The sequence below is a fragment of the Montipora foliosa genome, chromosome 2, assembly GCF_036669935.1.
Source record: "Montipora foliosa isolate CH-2021 chromosome 2, ASM3666993v2, whole genome shotgun sequence".
Lineage (NCBI taxonomy): Eukaryota > Metazoa > Cnidaria > Anthozoa > Scleractinia > Acroporidae > Montipora > Montipora foliosa.
This window is the reverse complement of record NC_090870.1, coordinates 63,647,931-63,662,930: the sequence shown is the minus strand read 5'-3', so window position 1 is coordinate 63,662,930 and position 15,000 is coordinate 63,647,931. Positions and strand designations below refer to the sequence as shown.

General features: G+C 38.3%; 1 protein-coding gene across 1 annotated transcript; it reads right to left on the bottom strand.

Annotated features, from left to right (window-relative positions):
* Window positions 1–12,618: 12,618 nt before the first annotated feature.
* On the bottom strand, window positions 12,619–14,112 carry LOC137991058 (substance-P receptor-like). The gene has a single exon (XM_068836183.1). It carries the CDS (start codon window positions 13,875–13,877, stop codon window positions 12,840–12,842), a length of 1,038 nt encoding a protein of 345 aa, XP_068692284.1. The 5' UTR covers window positions 13,878–14,112; the 3' UTR covers window positions 12,619–12,839.
* Between the last annotated feature and the right edge of the window lie 888 nt (window positions 14,113–15,000).

The following is a 15,000-nucleotide window of genomic DNA, read 5'->3' as shown; positions in this document are numbered from 1 at the left end:
GAAGAGATCGTCTTGGATTTACTTGGGATTGTGAACATGAAAACTCTAGAACATAGGAGAATATGCATTTCGCTTTTGTTACTTTATAAATCTTTATTCTGCCACGGACGTACAATAGGTACAACATGCGTGATTATTTTAGTTTTAAAGACTCAAATCATGTATAACGTAAGAGGTAACGGTGTTAATCTTAGCATGCCAAGTTTTAACCTTATTTGGGTGAATAACAGTCTTTTGCTAACCAAGTCGCTAAAATCTGGAACTCCGACGTAAGGAAAGAAAATCTATCCAAGATTACTAAGTCGATTAAGAATATCATTTTCATTCTGTTTTTTTTTAATTTTGTATATTAGCATCAGATCTTGTCTTTTTCCTAGTCATTTTAAACCTCATATAGTGACATTTGTAGTTATGTATTTTCATTTTGTTTTTTGGATAAATCTGGTTGTTACCTTTGTGATAGACGTACATACACACATATGTCTATATTAGTAGACAGATAATCCTAAAACATCGCATGGTTCTCTACTGTTTCGTGAGACGAACCTCACTCTTCAGGAATTTATTATGACTGACGACTCTGCATTTACATAGGTATTTAGTAATTTAGTGACTTCCACGCTGTAGCGCCTTCCCCCTGTGTCTGCACGACGATACTAGTTCGTTCCTTTTGTTCAGTGTGCAGCGATGTGGTTCGCAGATCATGACGTATTTCTTGGTCAAACAGAGGTTACACCTTTGTACACCCTCCACACCTTGTTACACCCTCTACATTACATCGAGCACTCTGTATGTGCACTCTATATGTCTGCCGTTAGATATAGCTCTTTGGCATTACAAAGCTTTTGCTTTCATGTCCAAATTGAGCACTCTACTAGGATGAGTCATTGCCGCTAGCAATTGCGCATGCTCACTAGCTCGCTAGTTTGAGCACTCTGGCATGGCTTAGATGTACCACATGCGTGGAACATTTGGGGTGGCTTTATAACCTAACCTCCAACATCAGCACTGCACTGATGAGCGCAGAAGGCCGAAACAGTACTGTCTGCAGTTAGTTATATGTATTTATTAAAAACTGGATCATTGGATAATGCAATTCGAGAGTTTTGATTGGGCTAAGCCATCATGGGATATGAGCAATTATACCATGATCTACAAACACGGCAAGCATATGCGTGGTTTCTTGGGCCTTTTTATTTTTATTGTAGTCTAGTTTTCTATATTTTGGGCGCGCTTTTAATAAAACAATTATTCCACTCGCGCTTGTTGGATATGAGATGATTATAGCGAACTCGACGCTACGCGCCTCGTTGGCTATCTATCATCTCATATCCAACACGCGTTCATGGAATAATTGTTAAAGACATATTTAATTCTCTATAATTTAAGACTATTTAATGTCAGCATGTAGGTATTTTGAACTGGCTTTTTAGCTCACTAGATGCTTCGTGGGTACATAAACGATTGATTGACCGATTTATTGATTAATTGATTGATTCAGGTTAATTACTCTTGGGGCTTTATATCACTGGATATCTATTGTTTTAATGCAAATAACCTCCCAAAAATGAACTGGGTTATGGGATTTGCGAAAATAGCGAATCAGAGACAAAGCGGAAGCAGATGTAACTTGTGGGGCAGTCGTTTGTTATGACTGGCGTCCTATTGTGAATAGGGCGACGACTTCGCCTTCGAGAATACCTTGAAACAATAGGCTTAATGAACGAAAACAGTGGCACCCCCAGTCGCGCGTACATTACTTTGCCGTTCTCGTCCCGACAACGCCGTGAATTGACCATATTTGAGGTCATGTGGAAGCGGGTCACGGGTGCACTTAAGGACGGTGCCTACTATTGTTATTGCGCATGCGTTCTGCGCATCTTGAGATACTCGGATTTCCTATCGGTGATGCTTACTAATACAGGGATATTTTTGCGCGGTTTAGAACTATCCGGAGAAAATAGATCATAGTAAGTACTCTTGGTTTCCAAAAAGAAAATTGGGGGTAACCATGCATTTTTGAGAGATAATTAAGCTTCAATTTGTGAAAGAACGCCATACATTGCTTTGTATTTTAAAGCTTTTTACAAATATTATTCATGAATTATCTTTGAAAAATTCATGGTTACCCCCAATTTTCTTTTTGGATTTTAATAACACTTGTTAAGATCTACATTCTCTGCATAATCACACACCGGGGCAAAAATATCGTTAATTAGTAGGCACCGTCCTTAAGACACTTGTAAAAACTTTTCCATTAACTATAGTAATATCTATGCCAACGATACCAATTTAAATCGTGGGATATTGAAACACACCATTCATGTCGAATGACTTGCAATAACGTTAAGTAATATTTTTAGACAACATTCTCGTAGCCGTCGTCGTCGTCTCAATCGTAAGCTTCGGTTTTAGTTATATAACGTCATTACATTTTTTTTTCTTTTTTGCTCTCACAGAACAGTCCTAATCGTCGTAAATAACGCTTTGGTGTTGTGCCCTCAGAATGAATTTACTTTTCGGATTTTCTGTCATTGTAGGCGGTGATTTGTGAATTAAGAGAGATATACTTTGTATTGCTAATCAGTTAATGGTCGTGTTTTCACGAGCGTTTTTTCAGGTCGCTTAGCGAGTGACAACCGAAAATCATCGCCGTGAATAAGGAGTCGTTTGCGGTTATTCAAATCGGAAATAAACCAGGCGTGCTATTTCTGTTATTATTTTTATTGTATTGACACGTGCTCTCTCCTCATTTAATCTTACCCGTGAAAACACGCATCATTTTTAAGTCGCTTGACGAAAGTCTGCAAACAAACCACTTTCACGAATGTTTGAGCGAGACAACGGCTGTCGTGAAAACACGGCCAATATTAGGTTCGTTTTGTTGTTAGCTGTTAGCATTCATTTCAGACAGACAGCTTTAGATGTGTACATTTTCGGAAACAGAAATTTCCATACATAACATATAAGGGAACGAGAAAAACTCGTTTCATGATCTCAGATGGAAAAATAATATTTTAATTTGCGAGTCTTAAAATTCCCTCTGCGCCCCAGTCATTTCGGTTTTCAATGTTATTTTTTTCTGTAAAAGCGAAGTATTACATTCCTGTTTCTCCATCGAACCAAGTCAATTCCGTGAAAAGAACGTAAATTTTAACTGTGAAGCTGATTATTTCCTTTGTAATTCCCTGAAAGGTCTTCCTTTTTTTTCCCAAAACATATTAATTATGGTCAAACTTCTTAAGATATGTGACCAAAATCGTATTTAATGCGATCATCACCGTTTGTCTGAATTGTCTTGTTTCAGTAATCTGATTCGCAGTACGTTAACGAAAAAATATCTACTTGCGACCTTAATTGCACTGTCCTTGGCTTTGTATACAAGATAGCGTTGTTAGTCAATAGTGGAAAGTAATCATAAAAGGGAAAGGAAAACTTTGTTTTTCTAATTTTACTCTGAAATGATATAGCTTTACATCGGTAAAATCCATGTCCGCGCAAATGATTTGTTATCGATCGGGTCGAGTTTGTCATTTGGAAAATTTGGAAGCCTTCATAAGGTTGTTATCCTTTTTCCGGTCCAATTTTTTTTACCGGGTATTTACTTTTAGTCATGTCCATATAATTGCCTTTTTTTCTTAAAAACCATATGCTCATCCGAGCGTAACTTACGTAGCAAAAATATACCCCCTAAATAGATCAACATGAAACGATTTCTTTTTAAAGAAAAGCAAATAATGGCAAAGCTGTGAGGTTCGCAAAACAGTATCATTGTGGCCTTAAAAAGTATTTGTGTTCTCTTCTGTTCTCATCTCGCCTGTCAACGGCATATTCAGACAGCTTGGCTGTTAGATAATTCCTCATCAAATTTGATGTAAGACATTTTATATTCCGACAGGTGTTTTACAAGACTGATTCTATTTTACACCGCTCTTCAACGTGACTGTTGTCAGTATGCTGTAGTTGCAAATATCAATTGAACGTTTTATCCGGTTGTCATTCAATACATTGACTTGTTATAGTCCATAATCATAGTCAACCAAATATCGAAACTGGAAGAGTTGACTGTTTTGGGGCTTTTACCCGATTTATGCAATTCTTTTGAAAAAACAAGGATATCAGAATAAACTACCTTTAAAAATAAAAAAAGGCTAGACTGGTGCACCACCTTTAAAGATCATTTTTGTTACCATGGCAACTTTCTTTCTTTTGTACTCAGCACCGAAAGGTTTATCGTTTATTACCCTGACTAAGGATTTTTATAATCTAAATTTAGCAACATGAGGATAAAAATATCAATGCGAGCTAAATTTAGCAAAGGTTGTGAGTGGGATGCTTGTCAAATAGAGTGTAGGAGGTACGAAAACCTAGAAATAGCCTAAGAGCTGAAATATCGTGTTTATCTGAAAAAGAATACTTTTTCTTTACGTTAGTGAGCTTTTCTATCGGAAAACAATCGTTTTTGCTAAATTCCAGGCACCCGTGCGAGGACTGCGTAACCAAAACCACTGAGCAGCACAACCAATCAAGATGCAGATGATTTTTTAATCAGCCTATGGTATCTCAGTAAATTGACTGGTAGGGGCGAATCAGCATTTTCACTTTGTACTGAAGTTTTTTATCCCGATATTCTTAACTTTTATAACAAGGCTGACGATATCCCCCAAAAAAGTGAACATTGCACGGGTTTGCAAGAAAAAAATATTGAAGACAAAATGGAAGCATCGGTCACTCTGAGTTTTGAACTTCATTTAAAGAGCATTTTAGATACCACAAGCATACTGGCTTTTCCTACCGTGGTTGTCATGTTAGTGATTGCAGTGAAGTGCCGAAATTCAATCCTACAGCTCATCCGGCGTGGACAATTTCCAATTTTGAATGAGAAGTGGGACAAAAAACCAGTACCCGAAGAAAACGAGGAGAATCATTTTTACCAGGTAACATTTTATTAAAATTAAATATTGTGTATTAAATTTCTTTAAAACGGGACGATACAGATCGTGTACCCAGTTTTGTGCAAAATTTCAGTTTTTTTGTAAAACATACTTTGCCCCTTTCTCTGTTCGAGAAAACTCTTGGTCCGGGATCGTCTTTTTTTTCATGGTTTTAGTGGATTGTTTTCAACTTTCTATCAAGTTGAAACTGTTATAGCTTGAAATGTGGTTTATAAAAAAAAGGTGAGCTTTTTGGGACTTTGTTAGTTTTCTAGTTTCCTTTGCCTGGCTAATGAAGCGGTATTTCTTCGATGTTATTTCTAGATTGCAACAGGTCAGCCGTCTGCAATGAGATCTTCACTTCAAGAAATGAGAATTAACAACAAAAACCCCACAGACTGTTTTTGAAGACTATAAACGCTCTTGTTAGAATGTTTTTTGCCACCGTTTTAATATCTTCAATGGCACTTATTAGCCTAGCCTAGCTTGGTGCAACATTTCAGTGACGTGACCGCCGCGCTTAGATGCCCATGAGCGCATTTCTTTTATCTAGTATGTTGCTATACTAGAGCTATTTGTAAACATGAAATTGTTTAAAGACAAAGATTACTGTAATTTACAAATAAAAGCCCAGCATTTGCTTTTTTACGCCATTTTTTAACCGTTTTTTGTTTGAGGGATTTTGTTTTTGTGTTCACTCAACCTTCGTTCATGTAGTGGGTATGAGACGAGCATCTGTAGAAAGTTCGGGTCTCATAAACATCGGTTCATGTGCCAATCAAAGGGACCCGACAGATTTTTCGAGTTAATCGTTTAAGTGGCTCGATTCGTTGTGCATGTGCATTAGAGAGCGAAAAAGAATTGAAACAATATGCAAGGCAGGATTTGATAGGTAATTTCAAGACAATGGAAAGAGCTCTACCATTGACAATTTCGACGGGTTGCTACGGAAGAAGACGGTAAACTGATGAAATTTCTTGATTGCGTTCATAACTGCGAGGATCATACCTTCACTTTATTTCACATCAGCAGTTAATATATGATACATTTCCTACATCATTTCGTGGTTGATTAACTTATGACGGTAACATTAAAATTCACAAATGATCAGTGGCTTCATAGCTCAATTGGTTAGAGCGTTGCACCGTTATCGCGAGTTCACGTGTTCAAACCCACGTTTGCTAAAATTACGTTCATAACTGTAAGGATCATACCTTCACTTGATTATTCATTACGTTATTCAACACTGACAAAGTTCATTCCTTGCAGTATGTTACATTTTCGAAAAATAGTGGCCACATTACTGCAAAAATTTACCTTGCGTTTCCTCTAGTTCCTGTTTTTTTTCGACTGGTACTCCACCGCGTCCGACTCGTTCAACTCTTTTCATATTCAGTACTGATTGGTTCTCTCACTTATTCCTCTACCCCTACCCTCTACCGCTGAAGAAGTTGAATTCTTCGCACAACTACAGTCGAACCTGTATATAACGGCCACTCTCAGGACTTGAGAAACTGGCCGCTTGATACAGGTGGGCGTGGTGTCATGTCAATTTTAATGGCGTATCATTGCAACAACGGGAAAGCAGAAGATTAACAGAGGTGGAGCTTATAGCCTGGAAATCCATTGCGAGTATACGTTTGAAGGCGATTCATTCTCCATCACGTGGCTGAAGAACAAACTAATTCTTAATGAATTCTCTTAATGAAAACATTGGTAGTGAGAATCTTTTTCTTCATTAACTTCTTCCGGAAGTATCAACTACCGAAAGTTACGATTTTGTTATAATACTTTGTCACAGGCTAGTCGCCATTGCCTTACTCAAGTTTTAAAATTTTGTGCAACAGCTTTGACCGTCACTTCTGATGATGTATGTTGCAGCATACGAAACGTCAAGTATATAATGAAAATGTTTGTAAACGCTGTTTGTTTTCTTTTCCTGCTGAAACTAATTCACTTTTTTCACCAATCACATAATACAATTTTTTTCTTTTTTTTTTTTTTGGGGGGGGGGGGGGGCAGGAGGTGTATTTGCATTAAAACAATGGATATTCATTTCACTGAAGTATGATATAGTCCCAAGAGTAAATAACTTGTAAAGGCCTCCCTCCCCAAAAGAAGTATTGCATTATGGGATGGTGAAAATAGCGAATTAAAGAGGAAGTTATAGTTAAAATATGAGAAATTTTCTGCTTTCTCAAATCACAAAATATATCTTGTTAACCCCCTTCCCCCCCCCCCCCCAAATCTTGCATAATGCAAAGATTTGCCTATGCAAATTTTTGGGGGTAAAAGAGGTGTATTCTGGGATTTGCGAAAGTTGGGAATATTCAAAATGAACATGTTTTTTCTTTCGTGATTTTGTACTGTACTTCAACATATTGCGGACATATAGAACGCGTAAAGATACTCAAGCGGCCGATTAACGTTTTACAGTAGCTTTATACATGCTATTTCTTTACAGTGATGATGGATCGCATTTTACTGCACAGCAAAACACTGCATAAAATGACATCTGGCTTAGTTTCCGTTCAAGGGTGGCCGCTTAAGACAGGTAAAAATAACAAAGCAAGACGAACACAGGACTGTTATAGGGTAGCCGCGGCCGCTTAAGACTGGTAACAAATGAAGCGTGAGTGTTGATATATACAGGTTCGACCGTATACTTATAAGCGGGGGCAGCTGTATTGTCAACTATTTAACAATTATTCCATGAGCGCGCGTTGGATATGAGATGATAGATAGCCAACGAGGCGCGTAGCGCCGAGTTGGCTATAATCATCTCATATACAACAAGCGCGAGTGGAATAATTGTTTAATTAAAAACGCCCCAAAAATATAGAAAGCTAGAATACAATAAAAATAAAAAGGCCCAAAAAATCACGCATATGCTTGCCGTGTTTGTAGATCATGGTATAATGGCTCATAACCCATGATGGCTTAGCCAATCAAAACTCTCGAATTGCATTATCCAATGATCCAGTTTTTAATAATACTGGTTATAAAGAGCTTTTAAGGGAAAAGAGTATCGACCCATCTAAACTCTCCCTTAACAAGACGAGACCCTCTCTTGCAATATTGATTCTTCTGATTTCTATGCGTTCTGCTGGTATCAACATTTCTTCTATCGAAAAAGAAGATGTCCACTATCACATACTTCGGAAAAATGTTATAATTAAATCCTTAAATCAATGAATAATCACTTCCACCAGATAAATATAATTGTCTCTGAATTAAGCAATCCTAAACTTGTAAATATTTTAGGGGGTTAGCTTTTTAAAATTTGTATTTGGAATGCTCTTTTAGTGTCCACAATAAGCTTAATATATTTAGATAAATACGTCGACACTTAAATAAAGTTCATTCATTCATTCATTCATTCATTGCAAAATCGAACATCCTCTAAAAGAAGCCATATAGAGCACGAATGAAGTAAATTGACATTTATTACGTGTATTAACCATACAGGCCGGGACACACTAGGGAATAAGTGGCTGCGACACGTCGCGGGGACAAGTCACCGCAACAATTTGTCTCCTGTAACACGGTTAATTTTGTGAAAATCATTGTCGCTGAGACAGAATTTTGTCGTTGCGATCAGTTACACAAATTCAAACCTGTTTGAATTCGTGCTACCGATCGCAGCGACAAAATTAGCGAAAGCAGTGTTGTCGCACCGTGTGTACACCTCGGCAAGTCGCTAAGTCAAAATATAATTGAACCAATGAGAGAACGTCATATGGTCCGCCATATTCAATTAGAAAACTAGTCACATTCCTCCTCATACGAGATCACTGCGTGTGCACCGAACAGTTATCGTGTCGCAGCAACCAAGTCTCTCCCTTAATTAACGGATAATTCTTAATTGTCAATTTCCCTCCGAGAGAAGTATTATCGTTCATTTGGACACTGAGAGCTTGATAGGGATCATGGGACGTGAACATGTTTTTTTTAAAAGCCGGACCCCAATGTCTGTACTCGCAGGACTCGAACCTGAGAACGTGTGATTAATAACGCATTCACTTAACCACTAGACTACCACATCACTAACTGCGAGGATGTTATATTTTATTAATTTCAATATTTTTTTCTCCCAAACGTGCCGTTGTAAACGTGAATTCACACCCACTAAGAAGCACGTTTACATAGGGAAAAATGTTGGTTACAAAAACTTCAAGAGAAAGCTAACTATTTTAAAATCAAGCCTCAGATTCAGCAATGATTATATATATATATTCTTCCTGGTTTTGGTTAATAATCGGCACATTTTCTCGTCAGCTGATTTTTAGCGGTTACGTGGATAAAAACAGTTCCTTCAAAGTGGGTGCCTGTCGAGGGGCTGCTTTGACTTTTTTCTTTTCTTTTTCATACCACAAGTCCTGGGACAGAGTGATCAAAATGGAGGATAATACTTTATTTAAGGCAAACTGACAGGATAATCCTTCATTTGAGGAAGAGATGATGTTGGTCGGAGTGACTTGTTTTTCAAGTAGTATACACGGAGCGACTTCCCGCATAGATCTGTAGCTTCGTCTTGTCGCCCAGTGTCTCGGCTATGGCAAGCCGTTTGTAGTTATATAGTAGTGTATGATGGGAACAGAAATCGATACAACAAAGGAAATGAGTAAAAATGTGTTCAGCTGGGAATCGAACCCGGGTCTCCTGGTTACCGGTCAGATGCCATACCACTAGGCCACTGAACCAACCCCGCCATTCAGCCGAATTGGAAGGACCTTTATATGGCAAGCTCTGAGGAGAATCGCACATTTTCTGCAGTGAGGATCGCGTCACTATGCTCAAGTTGATAAGCGATTCACAGTAAATTTTCCCCTATATATGAAGTAATTGTGTAAGTTTGAGCGAGGAAATAACAACAACTAACTGCCTCATTTACCTTTGCATCACCAACCTATTCCCTTCGGAAGGCGATTCACAGTGATTTCTGACAAGTATTAATTAGTAGTGTATGATGTGCGATTCTCCTCAGAGCTTGCCATATAAAGGCCCTTCCAATTCGGCTGAATGGCGGGGTTGGTTCGAATTCAGTGGCCTAGTGGTAAGGCATCTGACCGGTACATTCTCAACACCATAATCTACTTTAGATCTTGATGGCCAAAGCTCTCCATCTCTCTCAACAGCACTGAGAAACAATCCCACAACTGTTTCGTCACAACTGTCCACCTCGAAACTCCGAGCATCTCTGCAGTCCACGTCCAAGTGAATTCCAGTACTAGCAGTTCTTCTAGCATTTCAACAGGAATTTTGAGCGATGGTCTTCGCTTGCGTGCTTCTTTTAATTTTTTTGTTGTATTGACACGTGCTCTCTCTTCATTTAATCTTATCCGTAAAGAGACGTATCATTTTTAAGCCGCTTGTATATATATGTAACGAAGGCCGTGTTTTCACGAGCGGTTTTTTAGGTCGCTTAGCGAGTGACAACCCAAAATTCCGTAAAAACAGTTCCTTTCCCAACTCGCTTTAAGTTAAGCGAGTCGGCAAATTTCAATAGAATTCCAAACAAGATAGCTTAAGCAAGTGGGCAATTACTTTCGGTCAATTGGCCGTGTTTTCATAGCCGTTGTCTCGCTTAACATTGACCGAAAGATTTGCTTGCAGACTTCCTTAAGCGACTTAAAAATGATATGTGTTTTTACGGGTAAGATCAAATGAGGCAAGAGTACGTGCCAATAAAATAATAAAAATGATAAAAATAACAACCTCTGTGGTATTTCCGATTTGAATTACCGCAAGCGACTCCTCGTTGGCCGAAAGTAATTGCCAACTTGTTTGCGCTACATGGTTTGCTAGCGTAAATTTTATTAATGAAATTTGCCGATCCCCTTAACTTTAAGCGAGTTGGGAAAGGAACTGTCTTTACGGAATTTTCGATTGTCACTCGCTAAGCGAAGTGAAAAACCGCTCGTGAGAACACACCCATTGAAGAGTGGCTTGCGTTTATTCAATGATCTGAAATACAACAGGCGTGCTATTTTTATTATTTTTATTCAAATTGTTACTAGGATGGCTTGCAAACAGCTTGAAGCTAATCGTGGCAAGCCAGACTGTACACGGAATTATTAAAACATTTTTTTTTTAAGAAATAAATGATTATTACATAAAACAACAACATATAAACACTCTTTGTGCTTTCAAATATATAGAAAGTAGAAGAAGAAGAAAGCAATCTAGGTAAAAGAACAAAATGTAAAGAGGAAAACTACAGACTATACTTAACTTCAGTTGGAAATTTAATTTTTCATCTTGTATATCTATATCGGCATAAGACTTTTCAGTTTCTAGAATTTCACTTAGTTTTGTTCTAATAGTATTCTTAAAACAATTTCTGGATGCGTTTTTGAGACTAGTTGGTATCCCATCCAGATTTTAACACCAACACCTGAAGATGTCTTACTTACGGCGCATTTGACATGTGCCGAATCTAAGGCAAACGAGCGAAAACAATAGATTCTTCTCATTTGCATTAGATTCGGCACATGTAAAATGCGACCTTTAAAACGGGCTTTAAGCCTGCAAACAAGCTACTTTCAGGAATTTTAAGCGAGACAACGGCTGTCGTGAAAACAGAGCGGCAACGACAAGGAAATGTACGAAGCACGTGTGGGGAGCGCAGGGCTTTTGTTTTTGCTCATTTACACCTTCTTGTTTTTTGGCATTCTCGTCTTCGTCCTTATCTCCCAAAAGATTGAACATATTTATCCTTCCATACAATCTTGAAATGAAGCAAAGCACCATATCTCCTGATCGTTATCACCAGACAGATGATGTGAATTGGAAAAAAAAACCAACAAACAAAAAGCTAATGAGGTCTGCTAAACAGGTACCGTGATATTTTGGCTTTCAAACGATTGTTTTGTTTTCGTATGTACTTAAGTGTTAGTTGTAACAGCTGCATAAAATGCAGTAAATGAATGAAATATTTTTTATTCCTTTGTCGTAAAATCTACGTGCAATTAAACAGATTACTTTCTTTGGTTGGCCACAATATCAATCCGACCATTGTGTGACTGGACGAACAAACTTAAGGCTTAACACCTCTTGAAAACATCGCTCACTAAGATGTAGTTTTATGTTATGTATTTAGCTGTCTGCACTGTGATTCGATCGGTTCTCTGTAATTGAGTTTCACAAACGGACATCATTATGGCCACCGTCCTCGTTACTATTATTGTTATTACATTTTATGTTCCCACTGTGATATAATAGGGCCGTTTATACGAGAGAAAATAAGCCGCGGCTTACTCTGGCCGCGGCTTACATAAGACGCAAACACCCCGTATAAATGGTACAAAATCTACGTTCACAGCTTTCTCAAGCCGCGACGTATTCTGACCTGGGAGTTTATACTCGTATAAATAGTTCCTTTCGTGTATTATGTACGCCGCGGCCAGAGTAAGCCGCGGCTTATTTTCTCTTGTATAAACGGCCCTATTGTGACAAGAAAGTATGTATTTTCCTTCAAATTGGAACATATTAGGGCCGTTTATACGAGAGAAAATAAGCCGCGGCTTACGTAAGCCGTGAAAGGAACTATTTATACGAGTATAAACTCCCCGGCCAGGATAAGCCGTGAACATAGATTTTGTAAGATTTATACAGGGTGTTCGCGGCTTACGTAAGCCGCGGCTTATTTTCTCTCGTATAAACAGCCCTATCATCATGTCACATCATGTGTATTTGAAACAAGGGGAAAAATACAGGCTTATAATATCGCAGATTGAATAGGTATTATTGTATTATGCTCATGATTGCACCAATGCAAACTCGCCTACATATTGCCGTTAAATGTGCACGCAAACAATATTCAGACAAAACTGTCTGGCACTGGCCTCTTTGCTTAAGAAGTATTTATCGCGTTAGCTCGCATACTATCCAAATTATAAGTTTCTAAACCGGTGCGAGTTCAATTGACCCTCGAGTTGGCTTCGGCTGTGTGTGAGCATGACTTTCTTTTCGAGAACACCAAAAGCAGACAGTTTCAGAAAAATGGCGGAGCCCATTGCGGTAGTTAGAGCTTTGGCAGGCGTATAAAATTGGATTCCAAAATGAATTTGAAATAAGCAAAAATCGACATATTCTATGAAGAAAGTACAATTTTTCATTGTTGTTTTGCACGATGCTTGTGTCCGCAAAGACTAGGAACATAAAAAATACTGCGAATGGCAAAGAGCAAAGAGCAAACGCTATGCTTAGCCACACAAGAAGACGAGCCAGTTGTTTCTTTTCCAGCCTTTCAGCTTCTGTGATAGTAGATGCCGAGCAGATTGTTTTTGTGAAGTACAAACCTCGAACAATTCCAATGTAACAAAATGAAACAACGAGAGAGCTTACGAAACCAAAACAGATGCAAGTAAATATAATATGCGGCTTTTGAAAAGTGTACTCCTGTAAAGTCCACGGGCGTTTGCACGGGTACCTGGAGGATGCACTGATGTTAAACGTATTGGTTGTAATATCCGGGATGCAAGATACTACAGCAACAATCCAAAGGATAGCAACAACATATCCAACGGATGTCTTGGACATTCTCAATGTGGTATGAAAAGGTTTAACAAGTGCCAAATATCTTTCTACTGCAATTGTGCAAACCGTGAGAGCTGATGCGTTGATGGAGATTGGTAGAATAGCATTTCCTGCAAACAACTTGCAGATCAAATCTCCTGAGAAACTCTGAAGACGAACCGATGTGAGAGCAAAGTCATAAAATCCAGGACAGAATAAGAGAGTCACTAAATCAGCAACAGCCAAGTTCATCAAGAGATAGTTGGTTGTAGTGTGCATTGATGGTGTTTTGCGAACAATGTTGATCACCAGGCAGTTTCCAGTGACGCCAAAGATAATAATAAGCGAGTACAAGGAGGCAAAAAGTATATCTTGAGTAGAGATGAACCCATTTAGAGATAGCCTTGTTGTATTATTCTTCATCTTTTCATCGTCAAACGCACCCGCCTTGAACAAGTTAAGGTTTTCAAGGACACTGAAATCGTATTTGAAACCACCGTCTTGTATTTGCCTGGGCTTTGATGCTGTAAAAGAGGCTTTGTCAAACTTTTTGTATTTTACATTATTTTGATATGCAATGACGTTCGTATAAAGTGTATGACGAGTTTAATGTCAACGCGCCATTAACATCTTGTAAAATTTATCGAGTTCTGTCACTCAAGCTGAAAAATAAGAGTGAAAGCCATCAGTTAATTGACCAAACTCGACCGTTCATCGGCTCGTTAACCTCCAAACAAAAAAAAACTGTTTCCGGCGATAGTTATGTATTCTGGGACACCCTTTTGTTTTCCTCTTTCAAGACCAGTCCTGCTTTATAAAGAAGGAGCAAGTTTGTATATATGAGCTAGTAAAACCCTCATATGCTTTTAGTTTATCTCGCTAACTCCTAAGTGCTTCAAAATCAACTGTCACTGCCAATTGTCATTATTTCAACACGATTCAGACTTTTGCTGATAACCACCCCCACCAATCCATACACTAACAAATAAGCTTCCGTTGTATGTTTTGCCACTGTAGAGACAATTTGTCTATCTCTTAGAGAGAAATTGATCTTTGACTAATAAGGAAATTCAAACACCATACATGTATATCAGTCTTGAAACCCTTAATTACGCTTACGCTTCGGAAAATTTAGCAGTTTTTAGGGGAGTTTCAAAGATCCTAACTCCGTCAAGTTGCCATATATGCATGGGTCAGTTTACGGTCAACCGAATTGAACAAATTAGAGCGAAACACTGTGGAAAGCTGTAGGACCGATCAATCACGAGAGAGTAAGACTGCTTATTGAATCCAAAACATAAATAGAAAGTGCATATGATTAATGTGTCGCTAACAAAATCAAAGTTCTATGCAAAGAAACCAGCTTGCTTCAGTTTGATATCCAGAAGAAAGAGATTAATAAGGTTTTACTGAATTATTCCGGTCTTAGCGGGATATCTGAGAGAGATATCGCCGTGTATTGCATTGGTGCTGAAAACAGTCACTGGACAGCCATGTTGAAAAAAAACGAAAGACGACAGTGTGAATCTAGATAATAAAGCTGGTT

Coding starts and splice junctions, on each gene's coding strand:
- LOC137991058 (XM_068836183.1), bottom strand. CDS start 13,877: ATGAAGAATAATACAACAAGGCTATCTCTAAATGGGTTCATCTCTACT.